The sequence below is a fragment of the Dreissena polymorpha genome, chromosome 1 (genome assembly GCF_020536995.1).
Source record: "Dreissena polymorpha isolate Duluth1 chromosome 1, UMN_Dpol_1.0, whole genome shotgun sequence".
NCBI lineage: Eukaryota > Metazoa > Mollusca > Bivalvia > Myida > Dreissenidae > Dreissena > Dreissena polymorpha.
This window is the reverse complement of record NC_068355.1, coordinates 87849557-87873744: the sequence shown is the minus strand read 5'-3', so window position 1 is coordinate 87873744 and position 24188 is coordinate 87849557. Positions and strand designations below refer to the sequence as shown.

Genomic DNA, 24188 nt, shown 5'->3' with positions numbered 1-24188 from the left:
ACACAATGGCTGCCACTACACTGACAGCCCATATGGGGGGCATGCATTTTTTTAACAAACATCCATTGTATATATACTACTACCCCATGCTCGTATATAAGTAATGCCGTATCAAGCCAGTACTATACTAGCGAGTCATGTTCGGATATATCCTACTACCAATGCTCGTAATGTACGTAATGCCGTATCAAGCCAGTACTTACTAGCGAGTTATATAGCGGGTATATCCTCCTACCCCATGCTCGTATATAAGTAATGCCGTATCAAGCCAGTACTATACTAGCGAGTCATATACCGGTATATCCTACTACCCCATTGCTCGTACATTATAATGCCTGTCAAGCCGGTACTATACTAGCGATCATAGCGGGTATATACTACTACCCCATGCTTATATATAAGTAATGCCGTACCAAGCCAGTACTATACTAGCGAGTCATATACCGGGTATACCCTACTATACCCCATTTCGTATATAAGTAATGCCGTATCAAGCCAGTACTATACTAGCGAGTAATATAGCGGGTATATCCTACTACCCCATGCTGGTATATAAGTAATACTGTATCAAGCCAGTACTATACTAGCGAGTTATGTACCGGGTATATCCTTCTACCCCATGCTGGTATATAAGTAATGCCGTATCAAGCCAGTACTATACTAGCGAGTTATGTACCGGGTATATCCTACTACCCCATGCTGGTAAACGAGTCTTATACCGGGTATATCCAACTACCCCCATGCTCGTAAAAGTAATGCCGTATCAAGCCAGTACTATACTAGCGAGTTATATACCGGGTATATCCTACTACACCATGCTCGTATATAAGTAATGCCGTATCAAGCCGGTACTATACTAGCGAGTTATATAGCGGGTATATCCTACTACCCCATGCTCGTATATAAGTAATGCCGTTTCAAGCCAGTACTATACTAGCGAGTTATATAGCGGGTATATCCTACTACCCCATGCTCGTATATAAGTAATGCCGTATCAAGCCAGTACTATATTAGCGAGTTATATACCGGGTATATCCTACTACCCCATGGTCGTATATAAGTAATGCCGTATCAAGCCAGTACTATAATAGCGAGTCATATACCGGGTATACCCTACTACCCTATGCTCGTATATAAGTAATGCCGTATCAAGCCCGTACTATACTAGCGAGCTATATACCGGATATATCCTACTACCCAATGCTCGTATATAAGTAATGCCGTATCAAGCCTGTACTATACTTGCGAGTTATATAGCGGTATATACTACTACCCCATCCTGTTATAAGTAATACCGTATTAGTTACACTGTTTGTAACTGATGGTGTATGAGAGCGAAGCTCGAGAAGGGAACTGAGGGTGTATATCCTATACACAATCAGTTACTAACTGTGTATCCATTATATCTCAACCGATTACTCGGGGTGTATGGAAATTTCTCAGGGTGTATGGAAAATACACAATGGGCACATGGCCTCTCAAGCAAATCGAATCAGGTCATTTGTGTAGGAGGCGAGTTATACCTTACTACCCTATGCTCGTATAAGTAATGCCGTAGCACATCAGTTGTATTTTTGACGTCATTTAGTTATATACAGGATAGTCATATAGCGGGTATTTCCTATAACGCCCAATTACGTACTGTTAATGCTATATCAAACCTGTTATATTCCTAATTTCACAAAGCGGGTATAACCGACTATCCCAGGCTCAAGTTTTGCCAAGCGGTATCTACCCAGTAATATTCTATATGTCATTATGCGGGGATACCTGACTATCGTATGTTCGTATTTAAGTGAGCTGTAGCACATTAGTTCAACACTCACAAGTCATACCAAGGGTATATAGGGTTAGGGCAACTAAACCTAATCATATTGTTCACTGCTCGCCTGCATGGTCTGTTCTTCTAAAAGCCAGTGTAAGAAACACAATCATTCTGCTGTGTGCATATTTTGATCAAATTAATGAATGCTAGTTCGGTTGTTCGGCGTAGCTGTCTACCAAGCTTTTCACATTAAATACCCTTTATCAACAACAATTAAATGATGGGGAAATTTCACGCCTGTAGACCCGAATGAATGAATCAGAATATTTTAATTATTGATTTCAGAGAAATCACCCACAGCATTGGCCAAATCACTGCGGAAATCCGGACTTCTTCATGCACGTTTTTGACCTAACAACAATCACTGCGAAATAGCGCAGACCGTGTTTTACTTACGCTGGCCGCATACGCATTAAGACCTATTTTCGCAAGACGCGACTATAAGTGTGATTTGGTTGTGTTGAAAGAACACTGTGCATGTATGAACTATTTACATCTCATTGCGATGGCGATATAATAAATTCATAATAAGCCTTGTAAGGCCACATATGATCACATGTAGTATATTTTATCTAAGACAAAATTGTTCGGTTTGAATATACGTGCACTTTATAAGAAACACATCATGCGGTGGATATGCGACAATTAAACCTTTATTTTCTATTTAAATATTTATAAACGTGAATATACGACTTGCTTTAACGATACAAGCGTTAATTCGTTACTGATAGGATCATGCGGCAGCAATGAATAGGACACTCCTCGTGTAAGTAATCATCATAGTCTAGGGACCCTTCAGGTTTCGCATCGTAAAAAGTGTGACCCAGTAATATTGCTTAAAATGGTTGAGCTAACTTAATTTTCATCTTTCTCGTGCTCTTTAATTACCCACATATTTAGGTCTGGTTGAAGTACTTTTACTTCCCACAGAGCAATTCGGTTCAAATTACTAATAACAACAATACACATTTTTAGCTTTATTTCAAATGTGAACATATTTATTTAACGCAGACGTGTACATAATTTTAACACAGAACAAGGGCTGTTTGTAAAAACATGCATGCCCCCTATGGGCTGTCAGTTGTAGTGGCAGCCATTGTGAATACGTTTTTGTCACTGTGAACTTGACTTTTGACCTAGTGACCTAAAATCAATAGGGTCATCTGCCAGTCATGATCAATGTACTTGAGAAGTTTCATGATCATAGACCTAAGTATTCTTGAGCTATCAACAGGAAACCATTAAACTGTTTTGAGTCACTATGACCTTAATCTTTGTCCTAGTGACCTGAAAATCAATAGGGGTCTTCTGCCAGTCATTATCAATGTACCTATGAAGGGGGTCATCTGCCAGTCATTATCAATGTACCTATGATTTTTTTATTTTATGATCCTAGGCGTAAGCATTTATGAGTTGTCATCCGGAAACCATTTTTCTATTTCGAGTCACTGTGACCTTGACTTTTGACTTAGTGACCTGAAAATCAATAGAGGTCATCTGCGAGTCATCATCAATGTACCTATGAAGTTCATGATCCTAGGCGTAAGCGTTCTTGAGTTATCATCCGGAAACCATTTTACTATTTCGAGATCAATAAACCTATGAAGTTTCATGATCATAGGCCAAAGCGTTCTTGAGTTATCATCAGGAAACCATCTGGTGGACCAACCAACTGACATGTGCAAAACAATATACCCCTCTTCTTCCAAGGGGGGCATAAATATAGTATTAATTTTAGTAATCTAAATTAAATCAAAATTGCTAGATTGTATTTTCCGAGAAATTATCGGAAAACATCGTTAAGTTAAAGGGTATCTGCCAGCTTATGCCATTAAAACACAAATGTTAAATGACAAAAGCTGTTGCCCGGTTCACGGCACGCGGAGCCTACCCTATTGTGAACCAAAATCTTTTTGTGTATTTCATCCTAGTAGTTACCCTTGACATAGAACAGACACATTGGTTACTTTTATGAAACAATTTTTATAAAACTTGGTATACAAATTGCGACATTGTTGCCCATTTGTCCGTCAGTCCATGTCCGAATAGTAGCTAAAATTGAGAAAAACTCAGTAAGATTTCATGAAACTTAATATTCACATAATTTTTAAATACACAAAATAATACATTGACCATTTTAATTTTGTGATAAAACTTGGTTTACAAATGAACTCAGAAGAGCAATGTGATATTTATTTTGTCCCTACCGTTTTCACATGAAGGGATTTACGGTTGACCCACTGTCCATCGGTCTGTCAGTCAAATAAACCTGGATCTGGTTACAATGTTTTCCTAAGATTTCACCAGGTTACCTACTTTTTGGACACACTCAACCCAGGCTTACTCATTCAAGATGAGCATGTCGATCAGGTTCTTCATCAACATTGAGTCGAAAAAAGCTGGTTTCTTCCATCACCTGATGATCCTCTAACACAGCAAGTCAATCCTCGAATGTCCGAAATATGTTCTGGTTCTTATAGTGGCAGACAAAAACAAGACCTATGATTTTAAGTAAATTTGTTATGTTCATATATACATTAATTATTCCAACTATTTTTTTAGCTCGTATATGTTGTTATACAATTGTATTAAACATGGCCATTTAAGTCTTTCATAAGATTCTAACTAAACAAATGAGTTTTAATTTCTTTTAAAACTCTTGATGCAAGCAAACGATGAACGGCAGTATTGGGGAAAAAAACTGGCAGACAATATGTATTTGACCATCAAAACTAGAGAAGACTGAGATAAAGATATGCAGAAAATGAAGCAACACCAGTTCATACACAGTGCTAAACTCACATCATAAAGATGTTTAAGTTCATGGATTTCAAGACGATTAAAGCTCAGGACTTTGGTACAGTCTCCCCAACTACAGCACTTCTCTTGACCCACATGAGAGATGATATGTGCATCTTGCTGTCCTATGGAGTGGAAGTCTTCCTTGCAGGATATCCATTTGCACGAATACTCCTATACAAGCAACTTTGTAAACTGCAGATTGGAAGCCAAAGTCAATTAACTTACAGTGTCCACATTTTTAACTTTAGTTATAATCATTGACTAAGTTTTCACAAATGTTATTTTTGATTGAAATGTTAATGAAAAGGCAAAAAAAAGAGATTTACTGTGAAATAAGTCAATGGAGATAAGCCTACTAATAGCTCTTGGTGTGTATTGTGGATTTCACCATGATTTGTTTAACTCTATTTTTGTTTTATTTATCTATATATTGATATTTTCTATGAGTTCTTACGCAGATACACATCTAATCAGAGCCTCTGTTAATGTAATAAAAGTATGTTACTGTTCTGTTCTTCTGTTAATAACTAATCTAAAAAGAAAGAAAACAAGTAAATTTGCACTATTGTATGAATATGGCATACACTTATTTTCCATGTTGAAATCTTATTAAATTCATGATATGAAGCCCTAAAATGTTTGTAACAAACATATGGATGGACTGACAGACTGACCGATGGAAAACGCCAACACTATATCTCTCTGGCTTTGGAAAGGATAATGATTCAACAGAAAGTAGAAATCATCAATAAAAACTTGATGCATCTAAGTTAACTTAGCAATTAGTGAGTTCAATATGTCCTTTAACTGAACAAAAAACAGATGTTTCAAAAACTTAACATGATTTGTCATTTGTTGCAAATATTAAGAAGCACTTACAGGTCCTGGGTTTCAATCACCAACATATGATAAAATAGTTCTCAGTAACAAAAGGCACAAAACTGCAAGAAAAAAATCACTTTAATGTTAAAATAAATATATATAGTTATTCAATAAACGATGTATATTTTGCCATTAAGTACCGGTCCTGGATTGTTCTCAACATCATTTAAGAGCATCAACATCCGCTGGGACAGGTTAACATGTTGTTGAATACACAGCTGCATCATGATGTAATGAAGACCACCTTGTCCACACATACGACCCAGAATCATCAGCCCAAACATCTTGATCCACATGGTGGGTGGGAAATGTTTGTATGTTCCTAAAGAACAAAACATGTTAATGATTTATCATTTCAAGTATAAAAGGCAAGCCTTAAAATTCTTAGAAAGCTTTAACATCTGAAGGTTAATATCACCCTGGCTGTGCAGATCTTGGTAATATACCCATTTAAAAAACATTCCTTAAAGCCACACACCTTGAAATGAAATATCTGGCATAGTAAATTTGGATATAAATAAGAAACATATTTTATCTTTGCCAATTAGAATATATCTGGTGGTTGCAAGGTAGAAATCCGTCTTTCTTGTGCTTTAAAACTTAAAATAATTGTGTTTCTCGAATTGAACATGTACGTATACAAATCATACATTCAGTTTTAAAATATAAAAAAATAAATTACTTGCTAACTAGGCTATAGATTTATTGACAATTTTGCACACTTTCAAATTGCATCTATATGTACTGAGTAACATGTATTTCATTTCAAGGTGTGTGGCTTTAATGTAATAAACAAGAGTGCTAAACTGTCACAAGATACACCCGTTTGAAGGTTTTGGACACCATGCTAAACGCTGGAAATGCACTAAGTGACCTAGTTTTCGACCCGGCATGACCTATATCTGAACTTGACTTAGATATCATTAAGACACAACTTCTGCCCAAATTTGGTGAAGATCGGATGAAAACTCTTTCAATTAAAGAGCTTACACCATGCTAAATCCTTGAAATGCACCCTGTGAACTAGTTTTTGACCCAGCATGACCCATATTTGAACTTGAACTAGATATTGTCTAGATACAACTTCTGACCACATTTGTTGAAGATCAGATGAAAACTACTTCAATAAGAGAGTGGACACCGTGCTAAATGCTTGAAATGCACTAAGTAACCTCGTGACCTAGTTTTTGACCTGGCGTGACCCATATTTGAACTTGACCTAGATAACATTTTGACACAATTTCTGACCAAATTTGGTGAAGATCGGATGATAACTACTTCAATTTGAGAGCGGACACCATGCTTAATCCTTGAAATGTACTAAGTGAACCCCTGACCTTGTTTTTGACCCGGCATGACCCATAATTGAACTTGACTTAGATATTGTCTAGATAAAACTTCTGACCAAAGTTTGTGAAGATTGGATGAAAACTACTTCAATTAGAGAGCAGACACCATGCGAAATGCATGAAATGCTCTAAGTGACCTCGCGACCTAGTTTTTGACCCGGCATAACCCATATTTGAACTTGACCTATATATCATTTACACACAACTTATGACCAAATTTGGTAAAGATCAGATGAAAACTACTCCAATTAGAGAGCCACCAATGCTAAATCCTTCAAATGCACTAAGTGACCCTGTGACCTAGTTTTTGACCTGGCATGACCCATATTCAAACTTGACCTAGATATTGTCTAGATACAACTTCTGACCAAATTTGGTGAAGATCAGATGAAAACTATTTGAATTAGAGAGTGGACACTGTTATGGACGCCGCCGCCCGCCAAGGGTGAAACTATAATACGTCCCGTTTTTTCAAAACCGGCGTATAAAAATAAGTAATATCCCTCACAGGGTCCAGGTCACACAATTAACTTATAGACAATAGGCAATACTTAATTCATTCACTTCAAACTGTTTCTCTTGACAGATAACAAATGTTCAATCAAATTTTCATTCAAGATCATTTGGTTACAAATTTGAAATATACTAAAATTTGCCTTCATAATGGAAACTTCTATTTTCCAAGCATGCCTTCCACTTCCTTGAGCTGACTTCGTTGAGTTCATGATTAGCAGATGCAATCTGTAAGATTTACTTATAAATAACTCTAAAATAAGTGATTGTTACCCAAAAAATAAAAAAATATAAATTCTTTTGTCGAATTACACACTTTCACATACATAAATGTGACACACGCATAAAGGCCCATAACCATCCAATCAAAATATTCAGAAATAGAGGTGCTCATTATACTAACAGTAATGACTAAGTTTGTATACATGTATGTTTTTTCAACTATGTTTTGCAAAATATTCTCATGCAAACCAGGGTTTCCAATTTAATAAGCCACATGTACATTGCATGTAACAGGGGTAAGACAATGCTAACAAGAAATGTGGTTGTCAGAAACACAATGCCCCCTAATGCGCCACTTTGATTATTTTTTTTACCTTTGACCTTTAAGGATGACCTTGATCTTTCACCACTCAAAATGTGCAGCTCCATTAGATACACATGCATGCCAAATATCAAGTTGCTACGTTCAATATTGCAAAAGTTATGAAGAAGGTTAAAGTTTTGGTTAAAGTTTTTGAATTATTTTTTTTGACCTTTGACCTTGAAGGATGACCTTGACTTTGACCTTTTACCACTCAAAATGTGCAGCTCCATGAGATACACATGCATGCCAAAAATCAAGTTGCTATGTTCAATATTGCAAAAGTTAATATGAAGGTTAAAGTTTTGGTTAAAGTTTTGGGACACACACACACACACACACACATGGACACATACAATGACAGACAGGCCAAAAACAATATACCCCCGATCTTTCGATCCGGGGGCATAAAAATAATCCTGGTTGTGTTTTTCAAGCAATCTAGCTAAAACAAACAGGTTTAATAAATAGAAAGATTAACTAAAATGAACATACCAGTTATATAGGGCTATAACTATCATATTGAGTATGTCAACACAAAATCGTGTAATTAGTTGCTAAAAGATACAGAAAGCTTTATTTGGGAAAGTGCATGTGTTGACCTCCTTTTTTTGTTACTTTATTTGTACATAAAATGCTTGTCAAGCATACACAAGTTAGTGATTTAAAGTCATACCATTGGTGAGCCTATCAGCTTAATTTTACTCTCTTTTCCAGTCTCTGGTTGCTTGATGTGGCGACTGCAGAAGTGGCTCAGCAAAGCGTCTTCGTTGGAGCAAACAACCCTGCATTCTGGACACCGATTGTGCGCCTCCTTTAAATATAAAACTTTGTGAAACATAAAAATATATTAAACATTTATTTTTCATCATTTTAACCAATAAATACCTACTAAACAAGAACTTTGACATTAACTTAGATAAGAAAACATATATATTATTTTCAATTAAATTGTTAAACAAGAGCTGTCTCCATAGGATGACGTATGCCCCCAATAAATGCTTTGATAGAAATTATGAGCATTTTTCGAACCCTAAACGCGGACCCTAAGGTCAAGGTCATGGGGTAAAAATTTGTGTGGGTATGGAAAGGCCTTGTCCATATACACATGCATATCAAATATGAATGTTACATCTGAAGCGACAAAAGAAGTTATGAGCATTTTTCGAAACCTAAACACAAAGTGTGACGGACAGACAGACATCAGACAAACAGACAGAAGGACAGTTCGATCACTATATGCCCTCCTTCGGCGGCATAAAAAAAGTTAATCCAGAAATGCAAAATAAGTCCCAAACTAGAGAGCGGACACCATACTTAATCCTTGAAATGCACGTAATGTAAGCAAGTTAGTTCAAATAACAATGTACACAATTTCAATACTTTCTTAAAGTTAGTTCAAATAACAATGAACACAATTTCAATATTTTCTTATCACTTAATCAATAATTATTATTTAAAAAAAAAACATCCTGACAGTCCCCTCACATTTATGTGACTGAACTATCAGTCAAAAAAACGTTTGTTAGCTAACAGGGAGATATCTGTTATGGGAGAAGGTTCAAAATATTTTTGCCATTTCTTATATCACACTGCAAGTGTCAGTGCTACTGGCTCTGGGCATTTTCTATTTTTATCAAACCACTAAATTCAATGTATTTTATTCAGAAAACTTTGCAAAAGACAACCTCAGTGTCTGGACTGACCTGATGCACCAAATCGCACAAGTCAGCTACATCTCTGAAATTATTTCAATACAATCATTTTCATTAATAAAAATAGATAACAAGAGCTGTCAAAGGACAGCGCCCTCGACTATTCGAGTGCTTGACAGTATAACGTAAGCCATCATGGGGAAATTGTTCATATTCAATAATTTATTAGATGATCGTAGGGGGGTTGAGAGGGGGGTATAACATGGGGTGTGGTCATTTATTAGACGATCTGACGATCTTTCAAAAATTAAAAAAGGAAATCAAAAAATTTGGGGGGGGGTGGGGGGGGGGGCAGGGATTCTGGGTTGGGGCGTGGGCTATTGCAGTGCTGCAGCTAGGATTTAAAAAGGGCAGGGGGATTTTTTGTCAAAAGGGCACTTTGGACGCGCAGTATTTTGTCAAAAGGGCACTTTCGAGCGCGCGGGCGTTTCTAGAATGCTTCCTCATGCATGTTAATTTATGTGTTATCAATAATTGTAAGAATAAATTATTCCCATTGTCATTAAACAATTCAAATTTAATTACTACAATGAGGAATAAATTAATTACAATGTATTTTAATAAGAGATTTATTAATCATCATATGTAAAAAAAAAAATAAAAAAAAATAAAAAAATTTTTAGGCCTAGCTGGAGCACTGGTATTGCACGGGTGGAATCCATTGTGGTATTCAGGTAAGTGTTGTTTTGTCAAAGTATTAATAAAATCTTATCATTAATAAAGAAGTTATGTGAATTAAAGCAAAATGTCCAATTCTCAAAGTAAAAAAGGTGCCATAATTCTATCAAAATGCTTGATTCAGTGGTCTAATCTTGTTTATAGGTTGGGGTCATGTTGGTAAACAAGTATGCAAAATATAATAGCAATATGTCAAAGGACATAGGAAATATTTGGGGAAGTACGCAAACTTTAACATAGATTTATCAATGATATGCATATTCTGAGTATAAAAGGGGCCGTAATTCTATCAAAATGCTTGATTAAGTGGTCTGCTCTTGTTTGTAGGTTAAAGGTCATGTTGGTAAACAAGTATGCAATATAACAAAGCAATATGTTAAAGGACATAGGAAATATTTGGGGTAGTACGCACAATTTAACATAGATTTATCAATAATATGCATATTCTAAGTATAAAAGGGGCAATAATTCTGTCAAAATGCTTGATACAGTGGTCTGCTCTTGTTTATAGGTTGGGATCATGTTGGTAAACAAGTATGCAAAATATGAAAGCAATATGTCAATGGACATTGAAAATATTTGAAGTAGTACGCAAACTTTAACATTTGCACGCTCACGGAAACGCCAACGCCGGGGTGAGTAGGATAGCTCCACTATATATATTTCATATATAATAGTCCAGCTAAAATACAGTCAACAATTAAAGAGTTGTTGTCACTGGGAATGTGATCTTGCATATATACACTTCATGTTGACAACATATTATTTTCAATTAAATTGTTAAACAAGATCTGTCTCCATAGGATGACGTATGCCCCCAATAAATGCTTTGATAGAAATTATGAGCATTTTTCGAAATCTGAATGCATTTTTTGAACCCTAAACACAGACCCTAAGGTCAAGGTCATGGGGTAAAAATTTGTGTGCGTATGGAAAGGCCTTGTCCATGTACACATGCATATCAAATATGAATGTTACATCTGAAGCGACAAAAGAAGTTATGAGCATTTTTCGAAACCTAAACACAAAGTGTGACGGACGGACAGACAGACATCAGATAAACAGACGGAAGGACAGTGCGATCACTATATGCCCTCCTTCGGCGGCATAAAAAACGTTAATTTAGAAATGCAAAATAAGTCCCAAACTAGAGAGCGGACACCATACTTAATCCTTGAAATGCACTAAGTGACCCTGTGACCTAGTTTTTGACCCGGCATGACCCATATTCGAACATGACCTAGATGTTGTCTTGATACAACTTCTGACCAAGTTTGGTAAAGATCAGATGAAAACTACTTCAATTAGAGAGCAGACACCATGCTTAAACCTTAAAATGCACTAAGTGACCCCATGGTCTAGTTTTTGACCCGGCATGGCCCATATTCGAGCTTGACCTAGATATTGCCTAGATACAACTTCTGACCAAGTTTGGTAAAGATCAGATGAAAACTATTTGAATTAGAGAGCGGACAAGAAAAGTGTGACAGACAGACAGACAGTGCGAAAACTATATACCCTCTTTTCTTCGAAAGGGGGCATAAAAAATGTGGAGTAAAATATATACAAATGTGTTCTTTTTCTTTGCAGACTGACTTACCTATCAAAATAGTTACATAAACAAATATGTATAATTATATTGTTAATATTATGCGCATAAATAAAACATTTGCTATTTCATGTAAAATTAATTGTAGACAGCAAATAATGAAACAAGAAACCGTTTGAGACGGGTGATGCTCCACAAAGGTTTTTTTGTCACAATATTGCACTATATATTCAGATAAAAGGAAACGTCTTGAGGGGCATAACTTTGGACAAAATAATACAATGGATGGTTTAGTAACTTAAAAATTTCAAAGGGCCATAACTCTGTAAATAAATCATCTAACCAGAACCCACTAATAACATGCGCATCTCTTCAAGGTAGTTAAGCTTCCCATAAAGCTTCATTGTATTCCAGTCAGTAGTTGGAGAAATAGCCCGGACAAGAATTGCACTATATGTACAGTTATTAGAACATTTCAAAGGGCCATAAATCTGTGAAAAATCATCCGACCATAACCGGCTTATAATATGCACATCTCCTGTTGGTAGTGAAGCTTCCCATAAAATTTCATTGAATTCATGTAATAAGTTGCTGAGAAATAGCTCGGACAAGAATTGCACTATATGTAGAATGGAAAATTTCAAATGGCCATAACTCTGTGGAAAATCATCCGACGAGAACCGGCTGATAATATGCACATCTCCTGTTGGTAGTGAAGCTTCCCATAAAGTTTCATTGAATTCCCGTCATTAGTTGCTGAGAAATTGCTCGGACAAGAATTGCTCTATATGTACAATGGAAAATTTCAAAGGGCCATAACTCTGTGAAAAATCATCCGAACAGAACCCGCTGATAATATGCACATCTCCTCTTGGTAGTGATGCTTCCCATAAAGTTTCATTGAATTCCAGTCATTAGTTGCTGAGAAATAGCCCGGACAAGAATTGCACTATATGTACAGTAAATGGAAAATTTCAAAGGGCCATAACTCTGTGAAAAATCATCCGACCAGAACCCGCTGATAATATGCACATCTCCTCTTGGTAGTAAATCTTCCCATAAAGTTTCATTGAATTCAGGTCATTAATTGCTGAGAAATAGCCCTGACAAGAATTGCACTATATGTACAGTTAATAAAAAATTTAAAAGGGCCATAACTCTGTGACAAATCATCCGACCAAAACCCGCTGATAATATGCACATTTCCTCTTAATAGTGAAGCTTCCCATTAAGTTTCATTGAATTCCCGTCATTAGTTGCTGAGAAATTGCTCGGACAAGAATTGCTCTATATGTACAATGGAAAATTTCAAAGGGCCATAACTCTGTGAAAAATCATCCGAACAGAACCCGCTGATAATATGCACATCTTCTCTTGGTAGTGATGCTTCCCATAAAGTTTCATTGAATTCCAGTCATTAGTTGCTGAGAAATAGCCCGGACAAGAATTGTACTATATGTACAGTAAATGGAAAATTTCAAAGGGCCATAACTCTGTGAAAAATCATCCGACCAGAACCCGCTGATAATATGCACATCTCCTCTTGGTAGTAAATCTTCCCATAAAGTTTCATTGAATTACGGTCATTAATTGCTGAGAAATAGCCCTGACAAGAATTGCACTATATGTACAGTTAATAAAAAATTTAAAAGGGCCATAACTCTGTGACAAATCATCCGACCAAAACCCGCTGATAATATGCACATTTCCTCTTAATAGTGAAGCTTCCCATCAAGTTTCATTGAATTCCGGCCTTTAGTTGCTGAGAAATAGCCCGGACAAAAATTGTTCACGGACGGACAGACGGACTGACGAAGCGGCGACTATATGCTCCCCCCCAAATTTTTTGGGGGAGCATAAAATGTCAAATTAACATGGATAATAGAAAATATTGTGAAATGCTTTATTTATAAATTAGAAACTAGATAACACTTCTAAAATGATTGCAAGTTTCCATGACTCATTGAGGAATAAACCATGTAAAATGTTAGTTTTGCAAATTTATATAGTTATGGGAAACAACTACATTAAATTTAAATATCAAAGCTTTTTTTTATAATTGTAAATGTACCGGTAAAACACCGCTTCATTCGTAAGAATGTCATTTGAGCCTAGATGAAGATACAGCTGTTGAACATCCATCTTCCGCAAGTCTCTCAACAATGCATGGCGAAAACGATCACAAGAAAATTTGGCACCTTTGAAAACAGAGTTGGCGAATGTCTGTGTAAATAAATCACAAATATACATGAATGAATACACAAGGAAAATTCATGCTTTGCCTCAAGATTAAAATGAAAAGTTTGCAATTACAATTCCCCACAATCTGTAAAATATTCCACACGCTTAAATAAAATATATAACCATGCAAATTAGTTAGAAAACGCAATGATGCCAATCATTGCACATCAGCATAATAAGTTTAACTTTATATTGATGACAAATACTGTAATCATACGAAGCTTAGGACTTGACATTTGAACTGTTCAAGTATAAAGAAATGAAATAATTACATCATTTATAGAAACTATGAGTATCACGTTTAAATGGTGGCATTTCGTGTTTTCTCAAAAATGTTTACAAAAACAGTAAACATTTAAACGACTGTTGATATCAACATAATCCATTTTAGTTCATTACGTTACAATGTTGCAAAACTTATTAAAAGCTGTTAAAAAAAGACTGGTATACATTTGTATCATGTGTGCCAGATGGCCCTTATTCACAACAGCGTAAACATAACAAAACACCATGTACGACCTAGACGGCTTGAATATTTGACACACGTCGGCACAAAGTGCTCGGGAAAATTTTCCAGCTATTTGTTGCATGATCATTCCCCGAATTGTCTTGAACATTTGACGCGCGTCAGCACAACGTGCATGAGGAAATTTTTTCCGACATTTATTCATCCGCATTCATTTTTAATTTAATAAACAGATACTCGTTTTTATGTACATCTTGTTAGGTAGAAAACAATAAAAATTTTACACAGGTGTAGTCTTATTGAAGAAATGTGGGATCAATATTTATTTGTCTTTGTTATAAAATACTACGGCATGTAAGTAGAAAATGTGTACCCAATGACTCAACAACGGCAAGAACAGTTGGTTTTAATATGACGTCATTGCCCAAATGGGTTATGATCTGAATATAACTTCTGGAAATAATCATTACTTTCAGTTTGGAAATGCGATGTCAATGACGCTTTTATAACTGACATATGGATACCGTTTAAACGGTAACCTTTTGTTTATTTCATTAATCATTTCGTTTTAACGTTTAGAAAAATGTGTACATGTGATACCATTAATAGAAACAAACCTGAAACTGTAATTACTGTTCTATACCATTGTCATTACATATTCTCATCAGAGATTGGCAGGCATTTGACAGCTATATCATCAGGAAGAATATCCTTAATCCGATGAGCATTGGAGTCCCCAGCAATACGGTTCACTTTTCTCCTGTCTTGGGCACCTGAAAAAATAAAAGGAAAATGCTTCCTGACACAACACTGCATCCTGTTCAAAAGAGCCTGCGTAATAAATCTACTAATTATAAAAAGACAAGTCTTAACAACCCAAATACTACCTTAACAATACTATTGCAACAAGACTAATAAGGACGACTAAACTTGTCTTATGTGTATCTAACTACACAAAAAGAATATAAACAAAACAGATCAATCACGCTTTAATAAAAATAAAGGTCACACAATTTAAAAAGCACCAGTTTTCAATAATCAATAAGTGTCAAAATTGCAATACACTGGTCAGTGTTCAGTGTAAATATCACTATGAACATGTCAAAAGTGTCAATTATTGCACTAGTGTGTAACACACTGAATGTGTCCAAATGCGCGAAGCACCTGTTTTTTAATAATTAGTATTAAAGTGTCACTCAAAATTGCAATCCACTGGTAAGTGTTCAATCAATGCAAATATCACACAGTCACTATAAACACATCAAAAGCGTCAATTATTGCACTAGTGTAAAACACACTGTAAGTGTCCAAATGCGCGAAGCACGTGTTTTTAATAGATCACAAAATGGGTAATAAAACGCACAGTTGAACTTAAGGTGAAAAGTAAACACAAATCCTTCGTTCACTCACACCGAGTTAGGTGTCCAGTCATTACACCCCCTGGACGTTACACCCCTGGTCATTACACCCTCTAAGCCTGGACATTACACCCACCAAGATATTAATTAGATTAGAAAGGTATAATCAACTTATGAACCACTAATTGGATTTGTCATGTAAGATGACACTGATGAGATTAATGGTTGCTCAAATTATTTAAAGCAAGTATTAATAGAGTAAAAATATCCTATATCTGTTGGTTTCAGTGAGTTTGTTAGATATTGAAATAGAAGTAACATATTGTCACTGTATGATATATACAATTTTACTGCAGACTTCAAAGTTCATTAATTACAATATCATTAAACTTTAAAGTCAGAATTGATAATGAGGGATCATTGAAGAAATACTTTTTTATATTGAAACACAATTAACAGGAATCTGTCACTTACTGTAGCAATCAAAGCATGTTTTCACAGTATGGGAGGGCCCTAATTGGCACTAGTCTGTGTGGCCCCTAATAAACAGTTAGAGGGTCTTTGTCTGGCCCTAATGTGGCCCAAATAGGTCCAATGTTTATCTAAGTGGCACAGTGTTACTGTTATTTTTACAAACTGTTTTTCATAAATGATGACACAAAACTGTGTCAATGATTTAAAACACTAAATTGGGGCATGAGTCTTAATGCAACATAAGATCAACTTAATTATTTGAATGATAACAAAAATATATATTACATATATAATCCCTCATGTCTCTACCCATTTCCCTTTTCCTGCATAAATACCATTCTGTTACATATCATATCATATTTTTAGAAAAATAATATTTTTGTTAATAAAATGTAAATCATAAGATCATTAAATTGAATTTCATTTATGTAAAAATAAGAAAGTATTATTAGTATTCCAAACTTTCCACATGATGTAGTTGGTTAATATGTAACAAATATTTTCTAATTATTAATAATTAATGGATATGTTTTTATAGAGACTAATAATTATATAAGTTATATAAACAGATAAAACACAGATACCAAGTTATACCCAGTATTGTCCCATTCAAGACCATTAAATTGAATTTCATTTATGTAAAAATAAGAAAGTATTATTAGGATTCCAAACTTTCCACATGATGTAGTTGGTTAATATGTAACAAATAGTTGGACAGACCCCCATTGGACACACATTAAAGCAGAAACATCATTAATCAAGTGAAGTGTGCTCCATGGTAGGTGTGATCACACCTTAGTAACCTAATCAATTATGTTTACATCTTGGTGGGTGTAATGTCCAGGCATAGAGGGTGTAATGACTAGGGGTGTAACGTCCAGGGGGTGTAACGACTGGAAATCACCGAGTTACTAGGACTTGGTCGCGAAAATGAATGCCACTTTGAATTATACACTTTACAACGTCGAAATACACCAAATCACAATTAAAAGATATATAGCTATTGCAAGTTCAAAAACAAAACTGAAATATATAAGCGCCGAAATGACTTCTTGATCTCAAAACAATGTCACAAACGTATACAATACCGGATCTCAACCGTTTGAAGGCTCGTGTGCAATCAAAAGGGGAGATTATTCCAACGATGTTTTTTTCTTGTTTCTCCATTCGGTACCCCTCGCACGTTATTTGATTACGCTTTCTTCATATATGGTCATATTACACTCATTCATAACGTTTATTTATAGATGTTTGTGTTGTGACATATATGGTTATGATTACCATATAAGGTAAAGACGGCCAGGGACCAGAGTCGCTCTGGTGCTATAATTGAATAGTGGAAAGAGGTTAAAAAGCAGAAGATATCATTCTAACCATAGAAAGTAATTTTTCGTCAATTTTTAAATTACAAGAAATAAGTAAAAACAAAGTCATTTAACAAAATTATTTCACGTTGGTTTTGGAGGGGATTAAATGGAATGGAAGGAAACTATGGGTGCGCGAAGAAGCGGGTACCCGAAAATTGCAAGCATGTGTAAATCGTTTTCAATTATTCACTACTATTCAAAAACTAATGCGTAAAGTTTAGTCAACGCATAAAAATGTTTGTTTTTTCAAGTTTAAAATGAAAAATAGACCGATCTTCGCACCGCGTGTCACTGACGTAACAGTGTATGAATATCGTTGTTTTCGCATAAAAGACCTGTAACCAATGAGAAAAGAACCGATCGTTCTGGATACAGAAAATCCAAAACTATGAATAAGTATGTTATTAATATAAGGGAATAATAGCGTTTCAAAATTCTTAATAACACATCCTAAAGTCTTTTTTAAGTAAAGTGACAAATTGTATAGCTTACATTTACAACGTCGCATAATACGCCTTCAAAAAGTTGACGTTTTCACGCAATTTCAAATCCTGGCAGCGGCAGCGCAAATAAAATTGAGACATTTGCTATTGTACAACACATTTTGTTGCGCCTATAAACGAAATTTTACATATATTTTAGAGTAATGAGAACAACGCTTGCGAGATACATAAACAAAGAGGCCCGTCAGCGGATGCCGACGTCAGTAACGTGTCTGTAAGTGACATAGTTAATAGGGTAATCTCTGTGCTGTTTAGTTTGCAAACTCTAGAAATGAGTGTATTTGTTCCGAGTCCAAGTTGCATTGGAAGTATCGGACGACGCGTAATAAATAAGTTAAATCGGTAGTAGAGGTGATAATAACATGACGGCAGAAAAAATGGACTGGCCGACATTCCGTGAAGTGGTGGTGTTACTGAAATCCGTCTCGTCTCGTTGATAATGTCTGGAGACGAAAATGAGTACCGATATCATGGACAACGTGAAGCGTAAGGAGAGTTACAGAAAGGACGTGAGACGGCTGTGGGTGGCACACGAGGAGAGGCTAAGAAAGTAGAAGAGCGGGTACCACATACATATCCTAAGAGCATAGCATACATAATATCATAACCAAGATATTTACAAATAGCAACAGCTATACGTAAGAGATTCAAAAGAGAGAATAAAAGAGGCATTCAAAAGAAGCTTAATGATACACGATGAAAATTACAATATACAATGAAATTCGCTATATGCATACCGTTTTGACAATGCAAGAACATTTGCAGGCACGTAAATTTAAACGGTTTATCATGTAGTTTAGAAAACAAAATGTGGAAAATGGCATCATATAGTTATTAATTCGATAACGTTGTTATACGGCGAGCAAAATGAAAGGGTTAGGTCATTTTACTGTAGTGGTGAACCAATTGTTCAAAGTTTTTTTATTACAATGTATTTGGCACTTCTAAAAGCGATTAATATTCAGCATTTACACCCTGTTATTATTTTTTTCATTTAGCAGTCAGGCCCTATATATAGATAAATTGACTTTAGACCTTGAAACAAAGTACCGCATAAGTAAATTACAGTTTTGTTCCATGCTTATGCGATTTCAGTACAATTGCTTAATAAGTGTGCTAGATCATGTGCTGGGATAATTTTTCTATTCTAAGTAATTCCGACCTTTACTTTTATCACGTTTGTAATTCCTGGACAAGGAGTCTATATATAAAGTTTCAATAAAAATGACCAGACCAGGAGCAAATCCATGAGACATCAAGCATTCATGTAATAAGTTTCAATACTATAGCTCAAGTGGTTATCGAGTTAATCAGCAAAGAAAACCAATATATTTTGATCAACACCGACAGTGACAACATAATGCAATTTTATATGTTCGATGGGACGCATCTATGAAGGTAGTTGCATGACAATAGCTCAAATTGTTCTGTTATTAACCAGAACCCTTGTATCTCTTACTACAGTGACCTTAAACTCCTGCATGTCACATACAACCCTAATAATAACTGGATACTAACGGTAAGTATTAACATTTGTAACTTCATCAAAATAGATACATTTACTACTGAGTTCTGAAGCAACTAGAGCTTTGTCACAGACGTGACGTAAACCCCCACATGCTGCATTGACACAGAATATTTTGCATGCTGTCTTCACAAAACAAGAGAAGCTAATTTATGGCGATTTTTAAGAATTATTATACAATTATAATTATGTCAATTTTGACCTTTGAACTCTTGAATTCTTTCGCATGACACGCCGTCCAATGACTGTGAACAAAATTAATGTACAGTCATTTCAAAATCTCACAATGAATGACATAGTTATGGCCCGGACAAGCTCATTTATGGCCATTTTTGACTTTTGAACTCCAAGTGTGAACTTGACCTTGGAGATATCGACGTAATTCTTTCTAATGACACACCGTCCAATGATTGCGAACAAATGTACTGAGTAATGTGAAAATCTCACAATGAATAACATAGTTATGGCCCGGACAAGATTATTTATTGCCATTTTTGACCTTTGAACTCAAAGTGTGACCTTGACCTTGGAGATCAGCTATCGACGTAATTCTTTCGCATGACACACCGTCCAATCATTGTGAACAAATGCACCGAGTAATTTTAAAATCTCCCAATGAATGACATACTTATGGCCCGGACAAGATCGTTAATGGCCATTTTTGACATTTGAACTCAAAGTGTGACATTGACGTTGCAGATATCGATGTAATTCGTTCGCATGACATACCGTCCAATGACGGTAAACAAATGTACCAAATGACTTTAAAATCTCACAATGAACGACATAGTTTTGACCCGGACAAGCTCATTTATGGCCATTTTTGCCCTTTGAACTCAAAGTGTGACCTTGACCTTGGAGATATTGATGTAATTCTTTCGCATGACACATCATCATGATGGTAAACAAATGTGCCAAATGATTTTAAAATCTCACAATGAACGACATAGTTATGGCCCGGACAAGCTCATTTATTGCCATTTTTGACCTTTGAACTCAAACTGTGACCTTGACCTTGGAGATATTGACGTAATTCTTTCCCGCGACACACCGTCCAATGATGGTGAACAAATGTGCCAAATGATTTTAAAATCTTACAATTAACAACATAGTAATGATCCGGGCAAGCTCATTTATGGCAAAGTTTGACCTTCAAACACAAAGTGTGACCTTGATCTTGGAGATTTCGACGCAATCGTTTCGCGCTTCATACCGTCCAGTGATGGTGAACAAACGTGCCAAATAATTTTAAAATCTTACGATGAACGACAATAATTATGGCCCGGCCAAGCGCATTTATGGCCATTTTTGACCTTTGAACACAAAGTGTGACCTTGACCTTGGAGATATCGACGTAATTCTTTCGCATGACACACCATCCAATGATGGTGAACAAATGCGCCAAATGATTTTAAAGTCCCACATTAAATGACAAAGTTATGGCCCGGACAAGCTCATGACCTTTGAAGTCCAAGTGTGACCTTGATCTTGGAGATATCGACGTACTTCTTTCGCATGACACACTGTCCCATGATGGTGAACAAAAGTCATTTAACAAGAGCTGTCAGAGGACAGCGCGCTCGACTATCGAGTGCTTGACAGTATAACGTAAGCCATCATGGAGAGGGGGTATAATGTGGGTGGGTGTTAATTTAATAGATGATCTTAAAAAAAAAGAAAAAAAAGAATTTTTTATTATTTTTTTTTTTTTGGGGGGGGGGGGAGGGGGGATTCTGGGGGGGGGGGGGGCGTGGGGGATGGTATGGGTGGAGTCCATTGTGGTATGTCAGGCAAGTGTTGTTTTGTCAAAGTATGAATCAAATCTGATCTTAAATAAAGAAGTTATGGCAATTTAATCAAAATTTATTAATTTGACCTTGAGAGTCAATGTCATTCAAAGGTCAAGGTCAAATTTAACTTGCCAGGTACAGTAACATCATGATAGTAAGAAAGTATTTGAAGTTTGAAAGCAATAGCTATGATACTTCAGAAGTAAAGGGGATCTAAACACATAATTTAACAAAATAATCAAAGTTACAAAGACAAAAAGGGACATAATTCTTATAAAATGCTTGATACAGTTGTCTGCTCTTGTTTATAGATTGGGGCCATGCTGGTAAAGAAGTTTGCAAGATATGAAAGCAATATGTCAAGGGACATAGGAAATATTTGGGGTGGTACGCAAACTTTAACATAGAGTTATCAATAATATGCATATTCTAAGTGGAAAAAGGGCCATAATTCTTACAAAATGCTTGATACAGTTGTCTGCTCTTGTTTATATGTTGGGGTCATGTTGGTAAAGAAGTATGCAAAATATTAAAGCAATATGCCAAGGGACAAGCGACATAGGAAATATTTGGGGTGGTACGCAATCTTTAACATAGTAACTCTAAGTGGAACAAGAGCTGTAAGAGGACAGCGCGCTCGACTATTCGAGTGCTTGACATTATAACTTAAGCCATCACGGGGAAATTGTTCATATTCAATAATTTATTCTACCACGGCACGTAACTTTTGTTCTTTATACAAAGAAGGAAAACTACCGTGGGTTATTACCCCGATATACCAACGGTTGTTTAAAGTGACGTCACTTTGATTGTCCGCGCACATTTTATGAATGAAGACGACGTCATTTGATTGTAATTGTTGTGGTGACGTCACGTTTTCGCGGAAAAGTGGAGGAAGTTCGGTTAATATAATTCTCATTTATAACCTTTAAATCGCGGATAACTTATGAAATCGTGTTAGAATCGAAATAATCCACGGGTAACCGTTGATTATTGCGGTAATAACCAACGGTATGTCGTTCCGATGCTTGTTATCAAACCCTTAATTCCTACGCATCGGAACTCCATACCGTTGGTTATTACCGCAATAACCAACGGTTACCCGTGGATTATTTCTAAATTCTACCACGGCACGTGACTTGTTTTCTATATACAAAGAAGGAAAACTACTGTTGGTTATTACCCCTATATACCAACGGTTGTTTAAAGTGACGTCACTTTGATTGTCCGCGCACTGTTTATGAATGAAGAAGACGTCATTTGATTTTAATTGTTGTGATGACGTCACGTTTTTGAGGAAAAGTGGAGGACGTTCGGTTAATATAATTCTCATGTATTACCTTTAAATCGCGGATAACTTATTAATGAAATCGTGTTAGAATCGAAATAATCGACGGGTATCCCATGGTTATTGCGGTAATAACCAACGGTTTGTCGTTCCGATGCTTGTTATCAAACCACTCGGGCTACGCCCTCGTGGTTTAACTCCTACGCATCGGAACTCCATACCGTTGGTTATTACCGCAATAACCAACGGTTAACCTTCGATTATTTCTTAATTCTACCACGGCACGCGACTTGTTTTCTATATACAAAGAAGGAAAACTACCGTGGGTTATAAACCCGATATACCAACGGTGATAAGTATGACGTCACTTTGATTTTCCGCGCATTGTTTATGAATGAAGACGACGTCATTTGATGTTCATTGTTGTGGTGACGTCACGTTTTCGCGGAAAAGTGAAGGACGTTCGGTTAATATAATTCTCATTTATAACCTTTAAATCGCGGATAACTTATAAATTAAATCGTGTTAAAATCGAAATAATCGACGTGTAAGCGTTTGTTATTGCGGTAATAACCAATGTCGTTCCGATGCTTGTTATCAAACCACTCGGGCTACGCCCTCGTGGTTCAATTCCTACGCATCGGAACTCCATACCGTTGGTTATTACCGCAATAACCAACGGTTACCCGTCGATTATATCTTAATTAGACGATCTTTCAAAAATAAAAAAAGGAAACAAAAAATTATTTTTTTTTCTTTGGGGGGGGGGGGGGTTGAGAGGGGGTATAATGTGGGTGTGGTCATTTATTAGACGATCTTTAAAAAATAAAAAAAAGGAAAAAAAATTTGGAGGGGGAGGGGGGGTGAGAGGGGGGGTATAATGTGGGGTGGGGTAATTTAGTAGATGTTTAAAAAAATTATTATTTATTTTTTTTTGGGGGGGTAGGGTAGGGGGGGTGGGGATGAGAGGGGGGTATAATGTGGGGTGGGGTTATTTATTAGATGTTAAAAAAAATTTGGGGGGGGGGGTAGGGGGGTGAGAGTGGGGTATAATGTGGGGCGGGGTAATTTATGAGATGATGTTAAAAAAAAAATTAGGGGGGGGGAGGTTGGGGGGGGGAGGGATTCTGGGTAGGGGCGTGGGGTATTGTTTGGGTGAAATCCATTGTGGTATTCAGGTAAGTGTTGTTTTGTCAAAGTAATAATAAAATGTGATCATAAATAAAGAAGTTATGGCAATTTAAGCAAAATGTTCAATTCTCTATGTGTTAAAGGGGCCA

The 24188-nt window shown here is 36.1% G+C and overlaps 1 protein-coding gene across 1 annotated transcript in view; it reads right to left on the bottom strand.

Annotated features, from left to right (window-relative positions):
- The window catches only part of LOC127835353 (uncharacterized), a 24739-nt gene extending 9147 nt beyond the window's left edge, over positions 1 to 15592 (bottom strand). Inside the window, exons 1-7 of the mRNA XM_052361771.1 lie at positions 15247 to 15592; positions 13968 to 14119; positions 9661 to 9694; positions 8631 to 8768; positions 7515 to 7599; positions 5650 to 5831; positions 4628 to 4798 (exon numbers count right to left, since the gene is read on the bottom strand). Of these exons, the coding sequence (XP_052217731.1) occupies positions 4628 to 4798; positions 5650 to 5831; positions 7515 to 7599; positions 8631 to 8768; positions 9661 to 9694; positions 13968 to 14119; positions 15247 to 15255 (771 nt within the window). The 5' untranslated portion in view covers positions 15256 to 15592. The remainder of the gene's footprint in view (positions 1 to 4627; positions 4799 to 5649; positions 5832 to 7514; positions 7600 to 8630; positions 8769 to 9660; positions 9695 to 13967; positions 14120 to 15246) is intronic.
- Between the last annotated feature and the right edge of the window lie 8596 nt (positions 15593 to 24188).